Source organism: Oncorhynchus masou, chromosome 13, assembly GCF_036934945.1.
Source record: "Oncorhynchus masou masou isolate Uvic2021 chromosome 13, UVic_Omas_1.1, whole genome shotgun sequence".
NCBI classification, from domain to species: Eukaryota; Metazoa; Chordata; class Actinopteri; order Salmoniformes; family Salmonidae; genus Oncorhynchus; species Oncorhynchus masou.
In genome coordinates this window covers 46,562,699-46,587,932 of record NC_088224.1, presented here as the reverse complement: position 1 = coordinate 46,587,932, position 25,234 = coordinate 46,562,699, and the positions used below count along the sequence as shown (strand labels likewise).

Below are 25,234 nucleotides of genomic sequence, written 5' to 3'. Positions count from 1 at the left end.
TATTAGCTAGCTAGATAGCCAGTCGGCTAGCAATTAGCAGCTAACGCGATTTAGGCCCATCTTGCTAAGACAAACTATCAAACACAAACCATTTGCAGATGTAAGAAACACAAACTAATAGTGTAATTATAGAACGCTAGTGGATTTATATTAAGAAGCAAAGTGAAAAGGGTCTAGGTCTGTGTGGAAAGCGGCATGGAGAAAGAGAGAGGACTCAAGTGGAGTAAACTATAAAAATAGACATTACACACAGCATATCACATTTAGCAAACCAAACATTCAAATACCATTATAGAAGGTAAACAAACCAGTTTGTGCATCAATACCGGTATATTGTCAAATACAGTATACCCACCAGCCCTAATTGACATTCCCAGGCTTAGTTACATCTGTCAGTTTTTGGCAAGAATATTGAGTCATTGAAACAAACAGCGCATCCTGAATGAAGGCAGCAAACAATGTACCAGGCCAACTGTGATTTACAACCGGATAGCAATATTCTCTGGACTACAAAGAAATGTATTGGAGAATGATATTAATCATACACTGAACTGCAGCCATCTATTCTGCCAACAATGCCTTACTGTACATCCTGGAATGTTGAGTCAAATAGAACATATTTTTAGAACCTCAAGTTGGTTTGGTAGAATAAACTGAATTTGATATTGTTGGACAAAGTAGTTAAAACACGGTCAGTTCCACTTTAAGTATAGTCAGTAAAAATTTAGAATTGAGAAGAAGCTGTTGTGTGTCCTGTGGGCTCACCACGCTGTGCTGGTTGTAAGAGGTGCTGCTGGAGGGGGGTTGTGACAGTGGCACACCCTGCTTGGAGTTGCTGAAAACCAGTGACTGGGGGAGAGAGGGGGGCTGGATGGCTTTCATGGGGCCCAGGGCCTCTGCCTCTGAGGAGGATGGGGGAGTCTTCCCCAGCAGCACAGCCAGGTCAATCCTGCAGGGGACATAGGTCAGAAATCGTTAGTAATTAGCCTTGTTCAAGCCAGAATGGCCCATAGGGCAGTAGTTAATCTCTTGCTTCTGTAGTGCGAGTCAGCTTGATGTACAAGTACACCCCCTGGACAGAATGCTAACCTATTACAGGGTCTGTGCAACAGATGTTGTTCTGATTCGTGTTAGCTAACCAATTGTATGTATGATAGTACATTTTGGGGTTGATGAAACCAGATACAGAGCTGAAAATCATAGGCATAACACAAGAAGTGCTTGAATTACAAAAATGGATTTTCTCAGTAACTTTGGCCATATGATTAGACTGCAGTTTGGCGATGTTGAAGATGAATTGTTTAAATGGACATGAGACAAGATACACACCCTTATAACAAAAATGCATGGCTTTCAGTGAGTGGGTGAGGAGTTCAGCCAAATAAATCTGAGCCAAATACATTTAAACTCAGTTTTTTAACAATTCCTGACATTAAATCCTAGTAAGAATTCCCTGTCTTAGGTCAGTTAGGATCACCACTTTATTTTAAGAATGTGAAATGTCAGAATAATAGTAGAGAATAATTTCTTTCATCACATTCCCAGTGGGTCAGAAGTTTACATACACTCAATTAGTATTTGGTAGCATTGCCTTAAAATTGTTTAACTTGGATCAAACATTGCGAGTAGCCTTCCACAAGCTTCCCACAATAAGTTGGGTGAATTTTAGCCCATTCCTCCTGACAGAGCTGGTGTAACTGAGCCAGGTTCCTAGGCCTCCTTGCTCACATACGCTTTTTCAGTTCTGCCCACAAATTTTCTATAGGCTTGAGGTCAGGGCTTTGTGATGGCAGCTCCAATACCTTGACTTTGTTGTCCCTAAGCCTTTTTGCCACAACTTTGGAAGTATGCTTGGGGTCATTGTCCATTTGGAAGACCCATTTGTGACCAAGCTATAACTGATGTCTTGAGATGTTACTTCAATATATCCACAGAATTTTCCTCCCTCATGAAGCCATCTATTTTGTGAAGTGCACCAGTCGTGCTTCACGGTTGGGATGATGTTCTTCGGCTTGCAAGTCTCCCCCTTTTTCCTCCAAACATAAAAATGGTCATTATGGCCAAACAGTTCTATTTTTGTTTTATCAGACTAGAGGACATTTCTTTATTTCTATTTCTTTGTCCCCATGTGCAGTTGCAAACCGTACTCTGTTTCTTTTATGGCAGTTTATGAGCAGTGGCTTCTTCCTTGCTCAGCGGTTTTTCAGCTTATGTCGATATAGGACTCGTTTTACTGTGAATATAGACACTTTTGTACCTGTTTCCTCCAGCATCTTCACAAGGTCCTTTGCTGTTGTTCTGTGATTGATTTGCACTTTTCACACCAATGTACGTTCATCTCTGGGAGACAGAACGCGTCTCCTTCCTGAGCGGTATGATGGCAGCCTGGTCCCATACTGTTTATACTTGCGTACTATTGTTTGTACAGATGAACGTGGTACCTTGACACGTTTGGAAATTGCTCCCAAGGATGAACTAGACTTGTGGAAGTCTACAATTTTTTTTCTGAGGTCTTGGCTGATTTCTTTTGATTTTCCCATGATGTCAAGAAAAGAGGCGCTGAGTTTGAAGGTAGGCCTTGAAATACATCCACAGGTACACCTCCAATTGTCTCAAATTATGCCAAATAGCCTATCAGAAGCTTCTAAAGCCACGACATCATTTTCTGAAATGTTCTAAGCTGTTTAAAGGCAGTCAACTTAGTGTATGTAAACTTTTGACCCACTGGAATTGTGATACAGTGAATTATAAGTGAAATAATCTGTCTGTAAACAATTGTTGGAAAAATTACTTGTGTCATGCACAAAGTAGATGTCTTAACCGACTTGCCAAAACTATAGTTTGTTAACAAGAAATTTGTGGAGTGGTTGAAAAACAAATTTTACTGACACCAACATAAGTGTATGTAAACTTCAACTGTATTATGTGTGATAGCATGACTGTAGATTGACTAGCTGTTTGTGTGTCTGCATGCCGCATCAGGCCTGCCCACCGCTGTCCTGCAGTGATGGTGACATTCTCCCGGGGGAGTGGCATGGAGGCCACACTGGAGGCCGTGAAGATCTTGGTCTCTGACAGCTAGAGAGAACGACAGAGAAATGATTCAGATAAATGTATCAGCATTAAAGGGATCAAGCCATAACTAAATGCATTAACCTAAAACTACAAACAGAAGAATAAAGCAGATGGCTGGAGTATTTCAATCAGAGTGTTCCCTATATAACACCAGAGACCCTCTGTTAGATCTGTAGCTATTTGGGCATAAGCAACACCAAGTTTAGTGTTCAGGCTTATTTGAACATCCGGGTACATATGCAGAACGTCCATAAAATGTGATTTTGGTGATATATATATATATTTTTTTTTTAACTGGTCAAAAGAGGATCTGCCAAAATATGGACAGTACATCAAGGCATACAAATAGGCATACCACCAAATCAATAAATAGGCATAGTAAAAAAGGTACTCACGTCCTCATTCCAGTCCTCAGTGCCCCACTCTTCTGTTGCACTCCTCCAGGCACCTATTGGAATATAAAAGAAAGAAACAAACTGTACTGAGTACTAGGTTTCAAACCAACAGGCATCAAACAGAAAATGAGATGCGATGTTTAGGGCCTCAGGTGGTGTTTCAATCTTACTAGGGACAGAGTCAAATTTGGGTTGGTAGTTTGTTCCCTCTCCTCCCGCTGTGTACTCAATCCCTACAAGAAAGGAGAAGTGAGAGGTGAGACCTGTGATTGAGGAGTTAGCGAGAACTTTGGTCATCTCTCAGTTCAACTAGGGATAACCGGTAACACGAAAGTAGCTCACATTTTAGCCAGGCAAATTTCCATAGCAACAAATCCTTCAGAACTAACCTGGCTAACTCCATTTATCCTGAATGACGTGTCTGAGCCGTGAGTTGAGGAGCAATGAAATCAGATTCCCTCTTTCTTGCAAAGACTACCTCCTCATGCCCTTTATTTGAGGAAAACTGATTAAATATTTTATAAAAACATTGTGTAATTTTTTACACAAAGGTGTAACTGTACACATGTTCATACCGGTTGGTCCAGTTGAACTGAGACCTCGGGTTGCGCTGAATCCAAATGAATACATACATTTGTTATAATACCTACACTGCGTTGTAGGCCTGTGCCTCTTGAGTAAATCTGAGCTGAAAATAACATGTCAGACTATTCCGTTATAACAAGAGCCTATGCAAACATTTATCAAAATTCTAATCTTAATTGGTACATTTCAAACAGCATTAGTTAGGAGCAACGGGGAACTAAAATCAGCAAAAAAAGAAACTGATCTTTTTTCAAGACCCTGTCTTTCAAAAGATAATTCGTAAAAATCCAAATAACTTCACAGATCTTCATTGTAAAGTGTTTAAACACTGTTTCCCATGCTTGTTCAATAAACAATTAAGGAACATGCACATTTGGAACAGTCGTGAAGACACTAACAGCTTACAGACGGTAGGCAATTAAGGTCACAGTAATGAAAACTTAGGACACTAAGAGGCCTTTCAACTGTGAAACTATGAAAAACACCAAAAGAAAGATGCACAGGGTCCCTGCTCAACTGCGTGAACGTGCCTTAGGCATGCTGCAAGGAGGCATGAGGACTGCAGATGTGTCCAGGGCAATAAATTGCAATGTCCGTACTGTGAGACGCCTAAGACAGCGTTACAAGGAGACAGGACGGACAGCTGACCGTCCTCGCAGTGGCAGACCACGTGTAACAACACCTGCACAAGATCGGTACATCCGAACATCACACCTGGGGGACAGGTACAGGATGGCAACAAACGGTATCAATTTGGAGGTGGAGGGTCCATCATGGTCTGGGGTGGTGTGTCACAGCATCATCAGACTGCCTGCAATGACAACAAGCTCAATCTCAACGCTGTGCGTTACAGGGAAGACATCCTCCTTCCTCATGTGGTACCCTTCTTGCAGGCTCATCCTGACATGACCATGCCACCAGCCATACTGCTCGTTCTGTGCGTGATTTCCTGTAAAACAGGAATGTCAGTGTTCTGCCATGGCCAGCAAAGAGCCCAGATCTAAATCCCATTGAGCAGGTCTGGGACCTGTTGGATCAGAGGGTGAGGGCTAGGGCCATTCCCCCCCAGAAATGTCCAGGAACTTGCAGGTGCCTTGGTGGAAAAGTGGGGTAACATCTCACAGCAAGAACTGGCAACGCTGGTGCAGTCCATGAGGAAGAGATGCACTACAGTACTTAACCTCTCTGCGCACGGAACCCGCTAGCGGGCTGAAATTCCACAACATACGGTGATCGCTACATAAATAGTCATATTAAACATTCATGAAAATACAAGTGTCTCACATGTATCGAAAGCCTAGAATCTTGCTAATCCAACTGCGTTGTCAGATTTAAAAAAGGATTTACTGCGAAAGGATACAATGCGATTATCTGAGCATAGAGCCCCATAAAAAAAATACAATTTTAAACAGCACAGGCGTAACATAATCAAACTACATTAAAATAAATCGTTTACCTTTGACGATCTTCTCTGTTTGCATTTCCAATGCTCATTGTTACACAATGAATGATCTTTTGTTTGATAAAATCCGTTTTTATAGCCTAACACAAAACATTTTGTGAACCGCTTGTGTCGTGAATTCCGTCTCATTCCATTTTTGACGACACATTCCAGGTAAATAACCCACACAGAACGTGACTTTTCCAGTCATGTTTGGTTTCACTGCAATCAACTGGTTTGTTTGTAACACAATCAAACGTGATGGGCCATTTCGCGGGACATATTGACTGAAAGAAACCGATTTGAAGACAACAAGTCATGACATCATTGTGCACCAATGATTTGCCCACTGTTTCGTTGATTGACTGTCTTTTAACCCAATGACCACTGATTGTCTTGAAATCTAGCTGGGTAGATAGCCAATGAGCTGAGCTAAAAGGCAATACGCCATGTTTATGTGTTGCAAGACCAACCAACCCATGTAGTAAGCTTCAGCGTAAAGTGAGTCATTCGCTATAGAAGTTTCATACCGGAAGAAGCTACACATATTACTCACTGCAGTGTTTGGTGAATGCGCAGATTCAGCTGTTTATATATCAAATCATTATGGCGACTAAGTCAGGGAAAGCTAAATCTAAATATACAGATTTACACACAATTTTAGAATAAATTGATTGGGAAGGTGAGAGAGATTGTTGAAGGACGCTTCATTTAGCGATTGTGGAGGAATATATTTTGAACGGGAGAGGACATCGTTTTGGACTGGTAAGTTCTTATCATGCTAATGCCTTGTTTGAAATTAATAATATAAAATGTGATTTTTTTTTTAAATTTAGAAGCAATATATAAACATGCAATGTCATGAAATGTGAGATGCGTGTCTGCCGCCCCACCCCAACCCACATGAAATAGCCTATTTGAGGCTGTTGAGAGGGCAGGACCACATCAATGGCCAAAGTGAAATGGAGACAGTAGATGCAGCTGGTCTGTTGTAATATAATAAAGACAGATCTAGCTGGTCTGTCATAATATAAAAGAGACAGTAGATCTAGCAGGTAATAATAATATATTAACTTTCAACCTTCATATATATCTGTTTATTATACCTGTTGATACAGGGTTCATATGTGAAACTATTCTAACTGAACATTTTCTTTCACAGTGACACTAACTCCGAATGGGAGTCTTATCCGGTGTCCTGTGTGAATTTAGGTATGCTCTCTCTAATTCTCTCATTCTCTCTCTCTGAGGACCTGAGCCCTAGGACCATGCGTCAGGACTACCTGGCATGACGACTCCTTGCTGTCCCCAGTCCACCTGGCCTTGCCGCTGTTCCAGTTTCAACTATTCTGCCTTCGGCTATGGAACCCTAAACTGTTCATTTTTACTCTTGAGGTGCTGTCCTGTTGCACCCTCTACAACCACTGTGATCTCCACCCGGCACAGCCAGAAGAGGACTGGCCACCCCTCATAGCCTGGTTCCTCTAGGTTTCTTCCTAGGTTTTTGCCTTTCTAGGGAGTTTTTCCTAGCCACCGTGCTTCTGCATTACTTGCTGTTTGGGGTTTTAGGCTGGGGCTATATAAATTGATTTGATTTGATATTTGACTGAGGGTCTTCCAAATATTGAAAGTGTGTAATGTTATTTTGTAAATATAAAATAAATAAAAAATATTTTTTTTATCAATAATTATTTTTTTTCCATTTTTTTCTTCTTAATTCTTTGATGGGGGGTGTGTTAGAATACCATTTTGGTATTTTGTATATAGTTATGTTACAAAATGTATTCCTTCACCAATTTGGCCACTTGGGTACATGTGGGACACCATGTGGGACACCTGGGTGACTTCATGATAAATGTCATGTAAGCACACTCATTTTAGAAGTTATCATTCTGAAACGTTGCACAAGTGTTGCCCTCTTATATTTTTCACTGAAATTGTCCCCATCATCCTATCTGAATGTTTGTTTTATCTTGTTCATTTTAAAGATACAATATATTTTAAAAATGCATTGTTTTATCTAAACCAGATCTATTGTGTGTTATTCTCCTACATTCAATTAACTTTTCCACAAACTTCAGAGTGTTTTCTTTGAAATGGTACCAAGAATATGTATATCCCTTGGTTCTGTGCCTGAGCTACAGGCTGTTAGATTTGGGTATGTCTTCAGGCGGAAATTGCACAAAGTAGGGGGGGAGCTGCAAGAGGTTATTATTGTAGCTGGTGGCCACACCAGAAACTGACTGTTATTTTTTATTTTGACCCCCCCCCCCCCCTTTGTTCAGGGACACATTATTCAATTTCTGTTCCATTCCAGTCACATGTCTGTGGAATTTGTTCAGTTCATGTCTCAGTTGTTGAATATTGTTATGTTCAAGCTAGAAAAATTCTGCAGAACTATTTCTGCTTTTGTTTCATAGCTGCTTCATGCACAAAGAAATATAAATCCTATATAATCACCCCCTGTGCAGAAACGCTGCCTGGCAGGAGACCTGTGTGCAATGAGTGAAGTGTTAATACATTTTTGGGGGGCTGCGCACAGGTATACAAGTTGGTCTAATTTACTCAAAAGTCTACAAAGTGAGATTGTCCTCGTTTTCATTTAAATTGTTTTGGTCATAAACTCAGTTGTTTTCAACATTAGTTTTAGTCTGCGGATTCAACTGGCTGGTAAAAAAATCTGAGTGGCTGATATATAAAACGTATATGGAAGAAGTATTTATTTTGACTGGTTTGGGCTCTGAGCGCCGTACTCAGATTATTGCATGGTATGCTTTTTCCGTAAAGTCTTTTTGAAATGTGACACAGCGGTTGCACTATGAAAAGTTTATCTAAAAGTTCCATGCATAACACTTGAATTTTCATCAACATTTATAAATGAGCATTTCTCTAAATTGATGTGGCTCTCTGCAAAATCACCACATGTTTTGGAAGTACTGAACATAACACACCAATGTAAATTGAGATTTTTGGATATAAATATGCACTTTATCAAAAAAAACATACATGTATTGTGTAACATGAAATCCTATGAGTGTCATCTGATGAAGATCATCAAAGGTTAGTGATTAATTTTTATCTCTATTTGTGCTTTTTGTGACACCTCTCTTTGGCTGGAAAAATGGCTGTGTTTTTCTGTGACGAGGTGCAGACCTAACAATCGTTTGTGGAGTTTTCGCTGTAAAGCATTTTTGAAATCAGACACTAGCTGGATTAACGAGAATTTTATCTTTAAAATGGTGCCTAATAATTGTATGTTTGAGAAATTTGATTGAGATCTCTGTTGATTTGTATTTGGCGCCAGGCAATTTCATTGGTTGGTGAGGTGTTCCACTAGCGTTCCCAGACAGGTTAATGAACTTACTTTAAAATTGATAGTAGCGGAAAAAGGTGCTTGTACATTAATAAGCACACCAAAGACGGCATTAACAATACAATGAAGACGGCACTTCTAAAAGCCTATTTCACGCCATAGCTTGATGAATTTGCAAAATAGATTTAATTTTGATTTTGGCACAAATTAAAATGTGGCATTCGGGATTACAAGTCTGCTAGAGTTAGAAGCAGGCGGACAAGCAATATCCACCGTTGTAGTACGGATGAAGCCTGAACTGGAATGTGAAGCTAACTGACGCTGTCTAGCTTTAGAAAAAACTGAATAGATCTTGCATGCATCCTAGTACACCTCAGATCATTCCCAAGACAGGCAGATTAAGCTCCATCAGATCCCAAGAAGTGTCTATTGAGTGTTTTTGATCAAGCAGTAGCTTGGTTTCTTAATGGCTCCTTCCTCTGGCTCTAGATAAGCTCGATGGACTTTCCACCATTTTGCTAACACTCACTTGCTAAAACACCATCTTGTAAATCTACAGTAAGTGTCTAGGCCTAGGTTGGGGTTGTTTTGGACTGGGGCTGAGCAGTAACTGGGTTCCTTACTGGCTCCTTCCTCTGGCTCCAGGTTGCCCGTGTTGTTCCAGGTGCTTCCACTGCCATAGCTCTCCTCTGTCTGGGTCGGCTCAGCGTAGTCTGCCGGGTTGAACGTTCTGCAAGAGAAGAAGCCGTGGTTTTGAGCACAACCACTTCCTATGGGTCTACCAATAGGAACATTTGACTGTGGGGAGATATACTTTAAAAGGAGGACATAAGCAAGCAGAGCGATAGGAGAGGAAGTCTTTGAGGAGATCTGATGTGTCGCAGTTAGACAAAGTTCATCGGAAAAATGTCAGGCGAACAGATTCAAAGACTGGAGGACAACCAAGGAATGGGAGAATAATCCAGTAAGTGCTTCATTTTCCTCAAGTCTTTCTCTGGCACTGTGTGCGGTGGCAAAAAAAACATAACATCTTCCATAAAAGTCTTTCGACGCATCATATCACATCATGGCTTCAGAGACAATTATGGAGCAAAAGAAAAAAGCACATCCTTAACTTTGTTCTCTTGCTTCTTTCAGGCTCAGGTACAGAAATGGTACGGCGCCTCAAGTTGTACAGTGCACTACAACCTAGCGCAGTTTAGTAGACTGACTTCAGAAGTTTCCAGGATCTGACTGGAATGTAGACTACTCATGTTTGACGAGCTGCCAATGAGAACCAACAATAACAGGGGTGCTGTATATCGGCAGGGAGGGACTGTTGAGTGAACCACTGGTAACTCCTGTTCCACATAATGTATTTAAATACAGTATCCCCAACATAGCTTATTCTAATATTTGCACTACTGTACATTGCATTTTAGTTACACTGTTTATACACTGCATATTTATTTACAGCGTATAGGAAAGTATTCAGACCTCTCGACTTTTTCCACATTTTGTTACATTAACAGCCTTATTCTAAAATGGATGAAATTGTTTTTTCCCCCTCAATCTACACACAATATCCCATAATGAAAAAGCAAAAAAATACCCCATAAAAATCGGTACTTTGTTGGAACTTTTCAGCAATTACAGCCTTGAGTCTTCTTGGGTATGATGCTAAAAGCGTGGCACACCTGTATTTGGGGAGTTTCTCCCATTCTTCTTCTCTGCAGATCTTCACAAGCTCTGTCAGGTGGGATAGGGAGAGCCGCTGCACAGCTTTTGTCAGGTCTCTCCAGAGATGTCCGATCGGGTTCAAGTCCGGGCCACTCAAGGATATTCAGAGAATTGTCCCAAAGCCACTCCTGTTTTGTCTTGGCTGTGTGCTTAGGGTCGTTGTCCTGTTGGAAAGTTAAGCTTTGCCCCAGTCTGAGGTCCTGTGTGCTCTGGAGTAAGTTTTCATTAAGGATCTCGCTGTACATAACTCGGTTCATTGTTCCCTCGATCCTGACTAGTCTCCCAGTCCCTGCCGTTGAAAAACATCCCCATAGCGTGATGCTGCCACCACCATGCTTCACCGTAGGGATGGTGCCAGTTTCCTCCAGATGTGACGCTTGGCATTCAGGCAAAAGGGTTCAATCTTGGTTTCAGAGAATTTTGTTTCTCATGGTCTAAGAGCCTTTAGGTGCCTTTTGGCAAACTCCAAGCAGGCTGTCATGGCCACTCTATCATAAAACCCTGATTGGTGGAGTGCTGCAGAGATGGTTGTCCTTCTGGAAGGCTCTCCCGTCTCCACAGAGGAACTATGGAGCTCTGTCAAAGTGACCATCGGGTTCTTGGTCAACTCCCTGACCAAGGCCCTTCGACCCCGATTGCTCAATTTGGCCAGGCGGCCAGCTCTAGGAAGAGTCAATGGTTCCAAACTGCTTCCATTTAAGAATGGAGGCCACTGTTCTTGGGGACCTTCAATGCTGCAGCCAATTTTTGGTACCCTTCCCCAGATCTGTGCCTCGACACTATTGTGTCGAGGCACAGATATACGGACAATTCCTTCAACATCATGGCTTGGTGTTTGTTATGTGTGTGCCTTTCCAAATCATGTCCAATCAATTGAATTTAACACAGGTGGACTCCAATGAAGTTGTAAAAACATCAAGAATTATCAATGGAAACAGGATAAACCGGAGCTCAATTTCCAGTCTCATAGCAAAGGGTCTGAATACTTAAGTAAATAAGGTATCCGTTTGTATTTTTAATACATTTGCAAACATTTCTAAAAACCTGTTTTCACTGTCATTATGAGGTGTTGTGTGTAGATTGAGGAGGAAAACAATGTATTTAATCCATTTTAGAATAAGGCTGTAATGTAACAAAATGTGAGAAAAGTCAAGTATATTGCAATTCCGGAATGCACTGTATATACTGGATTCTTGACAAAGCTCACTAATACATCTACTGCTGTACATATTCTTAGTTCGGATTGTGTAAAGTCCACCCAGTGTGCTTATGTAAAGATTGCATTTTGATACTGCTATAGTGCTATTTGGGTTAATTGGATTAGTCTTGCCATTCTTGCTTTTTATTTAACATCCTTACATTTTAGTTCTTTGACATTCGACTGCAATTTTAGGAGCTAGTAAAATAAGCATTTTCACTACAGCACTATAACACCTGCTAAGCTGTGTACACAACCAATACACTTAGATTTCTTATGGGGCTTGTGTGAACAGTTATACCCTCGATGTTCAAAAGACAGCTGTCATTTCATTCCATATCATGTTACCAGGGTGCATGTCATTTTGGTTTAGTCTGCCCTGATACCCTGTTTCATGTGTGCCTCCATCCTTCTCTCTCGTGGCATTTGGCAGAATGTTCCCCCCCAACAGATAGCAAGACTGACACACCAGTGGCGGTGCACTCACCTCTCTTCTCCTGAAAAATCATATCTGGGCCCCTTATCAATCTGGCTTTAGAGGAAAAACAACAGCAACGATTACAAGCAGCACAACGGGGACAGTAGGGGATGCAGTGTGTGGTTTTAGAGTATTCATTATTTTACAGAGGAATGTAAGGAAATCACATGCATGGATAAGTCACTACACTCACACTTTTGCAACACACATTATCTGTGACCACTGCATTGTTGGGGCAGTGTCACTTTCTATAGGTGTAGCTGGTAGACTAAAAAAGGGGAAACATGGCTGCCAAACAAACACTCAAACTGAAAACTGTGTTCCATAAGTAACAATAATTGCATTATGATCAGGATAGGAAGCACAGTTAGAACCATCAGAACACACTCATGCAAACTGCAAACACAGGCTCCCAAAGGCCACACAAGAGCAGCTGCGAAAGCGACACACCCTATGAGAAAGAGGCATGTTGGGGACAACGCAACAAACTGCCTGGCTGTCCATCTATGCAAGCCTATGGCGCTGGCTCACTCACGCGCCAGGTTAGTTGCTATCCGGACCAAGCCAAACTTGCGGACACATACACAAGCCAGCTGACTGGAGCCATTCTGCCACAGCAAAGGCATTGCCCCCTCTCCGCTAACGTCTCCCTATTAAACCGTAGAACATTAAGATATTTGTTTTACGTTGAAACAAGTTAAGGACTGACGCAGCTGAAGCAAATTATTATTTATTTATACTTTATGATCAGCAAAATTTTCTTTAATGTCCCACAAACCAGGTGCCTCAGAAATAAATCAGTGTTAATTATTTGAAAGGGATGAAATTAACATGCAGGTTTGTCTGAGGTAGGGCTGGGCGATATATATAATTCATTTGAATGTATGTTTCAGAGCAATGTTTCTAATGCCTGTATCGCAAGAGTCAAGGTAAAAATAAAAAAATAAAGTTTTTATGAGCGTGTCTTTTTGGGCTCATCTCCTTCGCTCCTTCTGTGCGGTGTGCACCTTCCCACTTGCACACAGACTCCAAGTCTCTCCCTCTGCCCCCACAACAACAAAGAAACTAAAGATCACTTCTTCCTCTCAGACAAGCGGTTTCAACTCACTATTTGCATTTGAGGTTCGGTCCAACAAAATCGGTCATATAGAAACCGAAACACATTGAGACATTTTACTGTAAGAGGAAAACTTAACCTTTGTAACAATACCCTTTTTAGGTCTCAACTCCCACATTTCAGAACTTAGCAGACTGTACTTGGGAGTAACAATGAACATGAAATGTATGCTCAGTTTGTCAAGCGCGGCATTGCAGTACCATGTATGCTAGCAGCATTTTAGCCACAGACTTATGCGCTAGCTGTCTAGGAGTTGGTCCTCCCCTTTGCTCCTATAAACAACATCCACTCTTCTGGGAAAGCTGTCCACCAGATGTTGGAGCTTTACTCAGCACTCAGTTGTCCCGTTCCGTGAGCTACCACTTTGCGGCTGAGCCGTTGTTGCTCCTCAATGTTTCCACTTCACAATAACAGCACTTACTTGACTGGGGCAGCTCTAGCAGAGCAGAAATTTGGCAAACTGACCTGTTCGAAATGTGGCATCCTATGACGGTGCCACGTCGAAATTCACTGAAGGCCATTCTACTGCCAAAGTGTGTCTATGGCGATTGCATGGCTGTGTGATTGATTTTATACACCTGTCCGCAACGGGTGTTGCTGAAATGGTCGAATCCTCTAATTTGAAGGGGTGTCCACACACACACATATACTCTATCTATACACACACACAAAATCGCCCATAAGTTTGAAAAAAATGTAGATGTGATTTGTAGGCCATATCGCCCAGCCCTACTTTGAGGAAGCGTTTAAACTTGCTGCACCCCCTGGGAAAGAGCCCAACCTATCATCACCCATTCATCTAAACCCCACAAAGCCATCTAAACCCCACAAAGCCATCTAAACCCCACAAAGCCATCTAAACCCCACAAAGCCATCTAAACCCCACAAAGCCCGGTCTTTGACAACCCTAGAAATAGTAGACTGTCATCTCATCTCGCTTAATGCTAGTCCTAACACCTAGGACGAATTATATAGCCAACTAAGTGTTAATTATAATTCAATACAAAGTGACATACAGTGGGGCAAAAAAGTATTTAGTCCTCCACCAATTGTGCAAGTTCTCCCACTTAAAAAGATGATGCCTGTAATTGTCATCATAGGTACACTTCAACTATGACAGACAAAATGAGAAAAACAAATCCAGAAAATCACATTGTAGGATTTTTAATGAATTTATTAGCAAATTATGGTGGAAAATAAGTATTTGGTCAATAACAAAAGTTTATCAATACTTGTTATATACCCTTTGTTGGCAATGACAGAGGTCAAATGTTTTCTGTAAGTCTTCATGCCATTAATACAGGTAACGAGTGGAGGACAGAGGAGCCTCTTAAAGAAGTTACAGGTCTGTGAAAGCTAAATATATTGCTTGTTTGTAGGTGACCAAATACTTATTTTCCACCATAATTTGCAAATAAATTCATTAAAAATCCTACAATGTGATTTTCTGGATTTGTTTTTCTCTCTGTCTTTCATAGTTGAAGTGTACCTATGATGAAAATCACAGGCCTCATCTTTTTAAGTGGGAAAACTTACACAATTGGTGGCTGACTAAATACTTTTTTGCCCCACTCTACAAGATACACTAATATGTCTTATGTTGAGTGAATTTGATACTACTCATTATCAAAGCTGGTTTAAAATCTCAGCACTGTGATCATCTTCAAAGCAATTGCAAGTATATAGGCCTAACCACTTCCTATGTGATGACATCTAGGGCACTCAATGACCAGGGTTGGGTGAGACGATGCATACTGACAGACAAAACACACAACTCACACATACAAACCTGTGCCCCATTTAACCCAAAGGGAAGGGACAAGGAACTAGAACACACCATATGCCACAGACACAGAGCAGAACCCTATGTGCAACAATCTCAATACCCACCCATTGAGTTACAGATATGGTGTGGGTCTATCTATATTTGACTTTAATGCAAATCAGTTAATCAGAGACAGAAGAGCTCAGTGGAATTACATAAGGGTTTATGTACAGCCCCGCATTTCAAATAGATTTGGCCGATGTATTAAGTCTTAACAATAGGCTGAGGTCCTGCTCTCTGGTGACCATGGCAACAGGTATGCGGGAAAATAAATCGCTCTCTGTGAGCAGCACAGGTGTTCACTTACCCCATGCCCTGTGCTGAAAACCTGCTCCCTCGCCTGCCTCGCTCACGCTCTTCCCCTAGAGAGAGGGACAGTCAAGTTACACTATTGAAAAAAACATAACACTACAGAAAATACAATGCATTGTCCTTGTGGAACATTTGCCTGCTTGAATGCATATTCAAATCTTATTGCGCGCCCTACAACAGATGGAGCTTGGCATTCTGCAACAATTTAGTCGCATTTTGTGACCCTTTGACTTGGCTGTAAGAGTAAAATGTTTATTTGGTGGAATCGATGCAAGCTGCACATTCTACCTAGTCACCGCATTCCAAAGTCATGTTTTTTGGGCGGCTAAAACCATGATTTGGTGAAACAGTAAAGTGCATTATTGTCATACGTCAATATTGAGCTAATAGGGCACAGTTTTACAATCGAGATATCAGATATGACATTGAGCTACGGAGCATGCAAAATGCACACAGGCCATTGCGAGTGCATATAAGCCTCATCACCTAAATATAACAGGCCTCAAATTTACTGTTAGATTAATACATGGCTACTAGCAGTAGGTATTATATTTAGAGTTTACAAGCTAGCTAATGTGTTTTTTATTTTACTTTCTCAGGTGCTGAATTAGCACCAAATGAATTAGCCTGTCATATTAGTGCACAAAGATGGATGCTAATTAAGATTACATTATATATATATATATATATATATATATATATATATACATATTTTTTTTTTTTTTTTTTTTTTTTTTTTTGAGGCCCTATTTTGACAGTAAAATGTAAGAACCTAACTGTCAACCCAAAATGTAATGACAATCATGAGATTAGGGTGAACATAAAAATATCTTGACTCAAGCGCTCCTGCTTGGACGTTAGGAAAAAAACACATTTCTTGAATACCATCTCAGTAGTCTATTTACACTTAATAAAGATCTGGGAGTGACTTTATGAGATGGTAACCAATTATTTATATTGCGTGACAACAAGAAAAACATGTTTGGTGCTATAAAATCATGGGCTGGTGCCACCAAATGAAAAGGTTAGTGGCACCAGTGCCACCAGGGTAAAATGTTAGTCTGGAGCCCTGGAATGCTATGATAGCTTTGTTTTGACACTCTAGAGGGGACATTAACCTTAGTTTATGTTGAGACCTTAGCTGTGTTTGAATACATATTAACATAATGAGTATACACTACATACTATTAGTTAATTTTATTTTTCTGTAAACAAACAGTATCCTTTCAGTTGAGAGTACTAGCACCTTGCCTGTCTATCAGAAGTTGATGCTGTTGCTATGCAACCTCTTGCTAGCTTGTTAGCATAAGAAATGACTTAGCTAGACTTTGGGTGTGTTCGTAAATTCAAATCTGGAATGCCAGAGTGCGCTCTGAGCATTCGTAAATTCAGGGCGTTGTCAGATTGTCGGTTCTTAAATTCAGAGCGCACACTTGACACTATGGCTGTGGAATAGGGTTGATCTGAGCGTTCTGAACTCACAACGGCAATCAAGCACCCAAGCTAACTGGCTAACATCTCAAGCTGACCATTTTACTCGCCTTAGCAGAGCTGGTTAAACTGTTTTCATGTTATCCAGAGCGTTGGTGACTAACTGTGATGCTGCCAACAATTTAATTACTTTTTAAGCCGATGTTTAATGACACCAGCCACATTCAACAGGTGTTGAGTAAATTCATCAGTTATTCTGCGCTCTGCCTCTGGTAGTCAGATTGCTCTGAAATCTGGGTAGATAGCCAGAGCGAATTTACGACCTGTACGACTATACCATTTAGCTAAGCTATGAATGATGTGAATAATCAAGTAAATAAAAGTTGAGTAGTTAGTTTGATAGCATAAAGAAAATATACTGGCAAGTTTGTTGTACGAGCAGCCTACTAATGTTACAGTTAGGTAACTAACATACCTGGTACATCCTGTTGTAATGATATGCTGTGCAGTGCGTAAGGATAGCGTAGCTAACAATTTGTCAGCCAACATAACGCGTAACATAACTTATTTGAAAAGACATTAATTACATTGCTCAACATTTTCTAAACATTTGTCATAAATAGTTAAAGCAACAAATTTGTATCCGCTCTCGTCGGCTGCATATTTTCTGACAATTTCTTCAAATCTGAAAACGTTGTGAAGCAATGCCCATTTTCTGAAGAATTACATTATGGGCCCAAAAAGCACAGATAGTGTCCACTGCGTGTATACTTCATATTTTGGCAAATTTAGCACAACATCCGGGAACTTTTGGCATACTAACTATATCCATACAATGGCCAATAAGCATACTATATACTCAATTTATGTCACAAATAGTATGGTTAGTGTGAGTATTTGAACACAGCTCGTTTCAGGAGTCCAATCAACAAGCTCTCCACACCGAAACCCATTGGCTATATTACAGTGCATTCTGAAAGTATTCAGACCCATTCCCCATTTTGTTACATTACAGCCTTATTCTAAAATGGATTAAATAAATAAAAATCCTCATCAATCTACACACAATATCCCGTAATGACAAAGCAAAAACAGGGTAAGATATTTTTGCAAATGCATTAGCAATAAGACTGAAATACCTTATTTACATAAGTATTCAGAGCCTTTGCTGTGAGACTCAAAATTGAGCTCAGGTACATCCTGTTTCCATTGATCATCCTTGAGATGTTTCTACAGCTTGATTGGAGTCCACCTGTGGCAAATTCAATTGATTGGACATGATTTGCAAAGGCACACACCTGTCTATATCAGGTCCCACAGTTGACAGTGCACGTGAGAGCGAAAACCAAGCCATGAGGTTGAAGAAATTGCCAGTAGAGCTCCGAGACAGGATTGTGTCGAGGCACAGATCTGGGGAAGGGTACCAAAACATGTCTGCGGCATTGAAGGTCCCCAAGAACACACTGGCCTCCATCATTCTTAAATGGAAGAAGTTTGAGCTGGCCGCTCGGCCAAACTGAGCTATCTGGGGAGAAGGGCCTTGGTCAGGTAGGTGAACAAGAACCCAATGGTCACTCCGACAGAGCTCCAGAGATCTTCTATGGAGACGGGAGAGCCAGAACCCTCAAGAAGGACAATAATCTCTGCAGCACTCCACCAACCAGACCTTTATGGTAGATTGCCAGACAGAAGCCACTCTTCAGTAAAAGACACATTACAGCCCACGTGGAGTGGGCTGTAAGGACTCTCAGACCATGAGAAACAAGATTCTCTGATCTGATGAAACCAAGGTTAAACGCTTTGGCCTGAATGCCAAATGTCACGTCTGAAGGAAACCGGGCACCCTCCCTACGGTGAAGCATGGTGGTGGCAGCATCATGCTGTGGGGTTGTTTTTCCAGCGGCAGGGACTGAGAGACAAGCCAACCTGACAGAGCATGAGAGGATCTGCAGAGAAGGGGAGAAACTCCCCAAATACAGGTGTGCAAAGCTTGTAGTTTCATACCAAATAATACTCAAGTCTGTAATCGCAACCAAAGGTGCTTCAACAAAGTGCTGAGTAAAGTGTTTGAATACTTCTGTAAAAGTAATATTATTTTTTTAGCAAACATTTCTAAAATCCTGTTTTTGCTTTGTCATTATGGGATAGCGTGTGTAGATGAGGGGAAAAAACTATTTAATCAATTTTAGAATAAGGCTGTAACATAACAAAATGTGGAAAAAGTCAAGGGGTCTGAATACTTTCCGAATGCACTCTATGTAGTGGAGAAACTTACCTCTTCCTCTGCCTCTCCCCCTGTGGCCTCGCTCTGTGCCCCTGCCTGCTATCCCAGCAGCCTTTCCGCCATCCAGACCATTCTCCTGTCCACGGACTGAGAGGAGAGGGAACACGCATGAGGTAGTGAGGGAAAACAGATGCGTGAAGTCAGAAATTAGGTTTGAAGTTAGAATGTCGGTAAAGTCGCTACAATGCGGGGAATGTTTTTTTCTTCAGGAATCTAAGGTGAGAATATTTGTGGCACACACTGCCCCTCCATGACAACGGCAGGAGCCACAAAGGGTCTACACTGGGGTGCCAGTGTCACTTCCCATGACAATGCAAAAGTATGTGATCTCTACTCACACTCTCGTCCCCTGCTGGCCCCTCGGCCCCTGCGTGGGGCCCCACCTCTACGACGTGCCACGTCCCTCTCTGCTCCCCTCTCCCTGTTATCCTTTCCTTCCTCTCCGGTCTCGGCGTGGCCAGGCTCCTTCTGACCAGACACTCCTTTCTTCTTCCCCACCATCTCCCAAGAGTCCTGAGGAGACCGGTGAGGTGACCGACAGGGTTCAGTTTGATTATGTTAGGCAAACTAACTTCCACTTAAGTCAAGTTTGTACGTAGTCTCCCACTGACATGAATGCAAGACTAAATGAAAATTGACTTAAGTGGAAGTTAGGATTTGCCCTGTAGTGAGCTGTAGTAGTGGGTAACCTTGTTAACTCATAAGCCCCGACAAAGGCCAAACTCACAGTATCTGGGCTACCCTCCAGCAACACATTGATGGCTCTGTTGACATCTCCGTTGCAGTCGTGCAGCGCGATCATGGACTCATCCTGGTCCTTGCCTGTGATGTCAATCAGCTGGACGGGGGAAATGGATGAGAATCTTCAGTGAGTATATTGCCATGTAGCCCAATACACTCGTACCGATATATGGGTTGAAAATGGCAGATTTGGTCACTGATAAGCGCCTAAATTGGAATGCAGCGACTGTACAGTAACATGCTATAAATTACATCAGAGCTCAGGCTCTACACTTCACAGTGCTATATGGATTTTGATTGACAGCCGTTCTGAACTTGAACACTGCACATGACAAGAAGTTGCCAACATCCCTCCTCCTAATTGGGAAACTTTTGCAAAAAAAATTGACTGGGAAATGAGGGAAATGCTGTAGATTAAGAGGACTCGATGTATTTTGAAAGATGAGACTATTTTAACAAATACCACTGATGTCATACAAACAAGCCAAAACACCCTTCCAAATGTGCACTTCACATTTCTAGATCATATACAGTGTCAACATTTATCATTACTATGTCTGATGTAGTTACAAGATGAGATGGCATCATACCCTGGATTGATCTGAACAGAATGAGCCCGTTTGTCTATTGTGAAGTAACACGCACCTGAATGCACTATGACTCCTATGCACACCAAAATTACAAATAAGTATCTCTGAATTGCTTTGTGAAAGCCTAACAAAGATTGTATTTTATAACTTAGCTAGACATGTTGGCAATAGAACAAGCTTTGAAATGACGCCCACCTGACCCAGTTTGTAATTTAAAATGGTCCGTTTTTGGATTGCGTAAAAAGTAATAGGTGCAATGGCGGGGACGTAGTGTTGTAATTCCGAACAAAACTACAAGTGTGCCTGCTCTAGTCCCGAAACCACACAGCTAGGTCAGCTAAAAAAAAAAGCACATTGTATTTGAACACTCTTCTTTGAGTCATAAAAGTACATTGAAATTACTTAGGAACTGTGCACACTTTGGAGAGGTGTGTTGCCACTTGGGAGACACCAGTTAGTCCTGTCAAACCCGTCATTTTTTAGTCTTATGTTGCTCCTAACGCATACTTTCCAGGAATGTTACTGAATAAATGGAGTATTTTCAGATTTCGTAATCAACAAATGCGGCAAAAAGTAATGTAAATGTAAAATCCACATAAAACCGTATGTTTGGATTCAGTCTTGTGGTAGGTGAACCTGTTGTGTCCTCAGCTTGTCTAATAAATTGTCCCATAATCTCAGAACTGTTCCCTTTCAATTGCTACCATGCTTATGCCTTTCCTATTTATTCTGTAAGAAAGATTTCAATATAGCCCACACAGGCCAATTACCCCAACTGTTAAGGAACACCTCTGATCAATTTATACTTCAGGAAGTGAAGTAAAGCTCAGCTCTAGTTAGCAGACCAGATAAAAAGATCCTAAAAGGTGGTTTGATGCTGCAAGTGAGGACACTACAGGGTATAGGTCGACCGATTAAATCGGTATGGCCGATATCAAGTTTTCATAACAATTGGAAATCAGTATTTTTGGGCGCCGATTTTTTTTAAATATATTTTTTTATACCTTTATTTAGGCAAGTCAGTTAAGAACACATTCTTATTTTCAATGACGGCCTTGGAACGATGGGTTAACTAACTGCCTCATTCAGGGGCAGAACAACAGATTTTCACCTTGTCAGCTCAGGGGATTCAATCTTGCAACCTTACAGTTAACTAGTCCAACGCTCTAACCACCTGCCTCTCATTGCACTCCACGAGGAGCCTGCCTGTTACGCGAACGCAGTAGAAGCCAAGGTAAGTTGCTAGCTAGCATTGAACGTATCTTATTAAAAAACAATCAATCATAATTACTAGTTATAACTACACGTGGTTGATGATACTCGTTTATCGAGCATGTCCTGCGTTGCATATAATCGATGCAACGCTGGGGGATGATTTCACAAAAGTGCATTTGCGAAAAAAGCAATCGTTGGACGACTGTACCCAACCATAAACACCAATGTCTTTCTTAAAACCAATACACAGAAGTATATGTTTTTAAACCTGCATATTTAGCTAAAAGAAATCCAGGTTAGCAGGCAATATTAACCAGGTGAAATTGTAAATAAATATATATAAAAATAAATAAAAATATATATAAATAAATTTAAAAAATTATTAAAATTGGCCGATTAAAATCGGTATCGTCTTTTTTGGTCCTCCAATAATAGGTATCGGCGTTGAAATCATAAATCTGTCGACCTCTACTACAGGGTTTCTGTTAGTTGGCAATTGGCGGCTTTTGGACAATAAAATATATGCAAAGTCGATAAATAAATCAGTTGCAGGCCAAAATGGCCACGAGAAAAAAATAAAAATAAAATTTGCAATGCTTTTTTCATTGATAGAAATGCCAGTTGAAGGAAATACATTTGACCGTCATGCTTATAGGTCTATAGGTTAAATTGCATAATTTTGTGTAATTAAAAATTGTCCTGTGTATTTTCATTAGTCATCATGCAGCTAATTTATTCAACAACTATCACACGCGAAAAGCATGCAGAGCCTATTTTGAGAAGGATTTCTTTTGCAGCTCTTCAGCTGGTTGCTGCTAGAGTAAAATGTGTGCTTTTATAAGCCCATTCATTGCGCAACAATTCTCAATACAATTGCGTGTTAAAAACAGTTTTGGTGCATGATTAAAGCATTATTTTTTTTCTCAACGGGTAATTGAAGAGCGCCTCCCATTCACAATTCAAGTGCAAGCAACGGGCTATCAGCACATTACCCATCACTTTACAATGTGAGTTGGAGACATACTTAATTGTTTGAAACCTGAATTTTTATTTCATATTATGAGGCATGTCTTACCTGGCATCAAAGTAGGCAATAGGCAAACTCCAACCATGGAAATGTGGAGGCAATTCTTTTTTATAAAAGACTTCATTAGGTGCGTGTGAGTTTCCTACCATTTCTACAGTTCAGTGTGCCAGGTATGATTTTCATATGCACATTTTTGTGGAACAGTTTCATTTCAATAATAACGTTTTATTTTCTCAAAATCATTGCCACGTGGTTAATCATAAAAATCTGAAAAGAAATTATACAAATCTAAAAGTCAACTTATGCAAGATCACAAGACACATTGAGACATTGTGATCCATTGGTGGCTAAAGATATGAGTGAATGGAAACACAGCAGTAGGCCTACAACTTCCATTGCCCTTTCACACCGAGGATGGGTAATTATCGAGGGGGAGATTGTTGTAAAGATTTTTCTAAAAACTTACTGTGAGGAACTATAGTTTCAATATATAATTCGCAATGGATGGAGAAAAAAAAACGCCTTCCTACATTTCCGCACAGCAGGTCAGGTACTTCTATGCATGTTCAGCTGCAGGCACTCCCTCAACATTATCAGGACAGAGAAAAAAAAGACACTTGCACATTGCTCACTCAAAACAAAAGAATGAAATAATTGACAAATCTCGTAGATTATGGTTATGAAATAAACCCAAACTGGTTTATCGCATATGCAGCAGGTTGTGAACTCTGCAAACAACATTTCCACCCAGAATGATAACTGTAATTGGCTAATTAACATGCATTACACAAATGTTATGTAACCAAATGATGGGGATTAACGACATATTTACTACTGGAGAATTGACAAAAACAAAACAAAGGGCTAACAATTCACACAATGAAACAATTGAAACAATTCCAGGCTGTATCACAACTGGCCGTGATTGGGAGTCCCATAGGATGGCGCACAATTGGACCAGTGTTGTCCGGGTTAGGACATCATTGTACATAAGAACCATTCTGCCACACCACTCCCATTCGTCTTAACATTTTAAATTATACTCAAGACATTATCAACACACACAGTTTAGATGCTTTTCATTGACAGTCGCAACTCAACCAGGCAGGCCTATTGCCACGTGCGCTACTTAAAGTGTGGGCTTGCCAAACAGTCATAGACCTACGGCTAGTGATTTCAAACAATCCACAGCTATTTTTTTTATAGAAGCTAATGATCCTCGATTCCTCTGTGGCTAATACATGCTTTCTGGTGAAGTATTTTTAATGATTATTTCTGTATAGACTGGAGTAATTACATAATTTTGGCAACAGTACTTCCATTTACTTCCCTATTGGACTCATAGCTATGCCATTTCTCTCCTGTTCTATTGGTTCTTATCAACATTTTTTCATTGTCTAGAAGCCAAAGACACACGCCTCGTCGTATTAGCAACCCATCCTAGTTGTTGCATCTTAGATTCCCCCTCTATCTAGGTTTCTAACAGCGATTTTCTTCGGTCACATATGGAATGCTATCAGATGCGCTGTTTCGAATGGTGTTTTCCCAGGTGAGCTGTTCTCCCCCGCAAATTGAAATTTGGCAAATGTTTGAAAGTGATGTTTTATTGGCTGCTTCATTACATGAGTTGCATGTTCTGTTAAGATGCATTACCATAATCTAAATGTGATTTCCATCATTCTAAGCACAGTGGGCGGACTCATTAATGGGCTGTGCACCAAATCAAATTTTATTGGTCACATACACATGGTTAGCAGATGTTAATGCAAGTGTAGCGAAATGCTTGCTTCTCTAGTTCCAACAGTGCAGTAATATCTAACACGTAATCTAACAAATTCACGACTATCTGATACACACAAACGTAAAGGGATGAATAAGAATATGCACATATAAATATATGGATGCGCGATGGCCGTGCAGCATAGGCAAGATGCAGTAGATTGCATAGAATACAGTATATACATACACACATTAGAGATGAGTAATGAAGGGGTCCGGAAATTTTTTGCAAATGATCAGTAAATTAAACATTTTCCCGGACACGTTGGCTGGCGCCAAAATTTCCTAAAGGGAAACCCTGGAACAATACGAAATCTCTTTGAATGTACATCAATGTAACGGACCTCCCTTCAGGCAGCAAAAAGGGTCTAAAAGTGCAGTGGGATGCTACATGTGATGAAGGGAAGGCTAAGTTCTCACCTGCTTGACTTTCTCTTCAAAGTCAGCATCATTGTGGTCCGAAATCATCTGCGCGAGTCGGATCTGCTCAGCAGTGGCCTGTGTGGAGAAAGGGTGGAACATCAACTTCTAAGTCACCACAAAGTTGTTTAAAGGGGTCTCTTATGTCATCTCAATGACAATCGCTTATCCACCCATTAAGAATTGGTTCGGTACTTCGTGTAGCTTTTCCATCACTATTAAACAAACAATTAAAGGGTCTATTCAATCCGGCAAATGCTGCATGACTGCTCAATCGGAAATTACCTTT

At 40.7% G+C, this 25,234-nt stretch overlaps 1 protein-coding gene across 14 annotated transcripts in view; it reads right to left on the bottom strand.

Moving 5' to 3' along the window:
• Nucleotides 1–25,234, bottom strand: part of LOC135552441 (ubiquitin-associated protein 2-like) — an 87,144-nt gene that overhangs the window by 41,973 nt on the left and 19,937 nt on the right. For 8 of the 14 annotated variants that reach the window (XM_064984055.1, XM_064984063.1, XM_064984053.1 and 5 more), the window contains 11 exons: nucleotides 24,946–25,023; nucleotides 19,901–20,011; nucleotides 19,512–19,686; nucleotides 19,165–19,260; nucleotides 15,454–15,508; nucleotides 12,214–12,258; nucleotides 9,433–9,539; nucleotides 3,641–3,703; nucleotides 3,471–3,523; nucleotides 2,993–3,078; nucleotides 766–949 (listed from right to left, as the gene is read on the bottom strand). In XM_064984055.1, the coding sequence (XP_064840127.1) occupies nucleotides 766–949; nucleotides 2,993–3,078; nucleotides 3,471–3,523; nucleotides 3,641–3,703; nucleotides 9,433–9,539; nucleotides 12,214–12,258; nucleotides 15,454–15,508; nucleotides 19,165–19,260; nucleotides 19,512–19,686; nucleotides 19,901–20,011; nucleotides 24,946–25,023 (1,053 nt within the window). The remainder of the gene's footprint in view (nucleotides 1–765; nucleotides 950–2,992; nucleotides 3,079–3,470; nucleotides 3,524–3,640; nucleotides 3,704–9,432; nucleotides 9,540–12,213; nucleotides 12,259–15,453; nucleotides 15,509–19,164; nucleotides 19,261–19,511; nucleotides 19,687–19,900; nucleotides 20,012–24,945; nucleotides 25,024–25,234) is intronic. The other 6 variants (XM_064984064.1, XM_064984056.1, XM_064984065.1 and 3 more) reach the window with 3 other exon arrangements.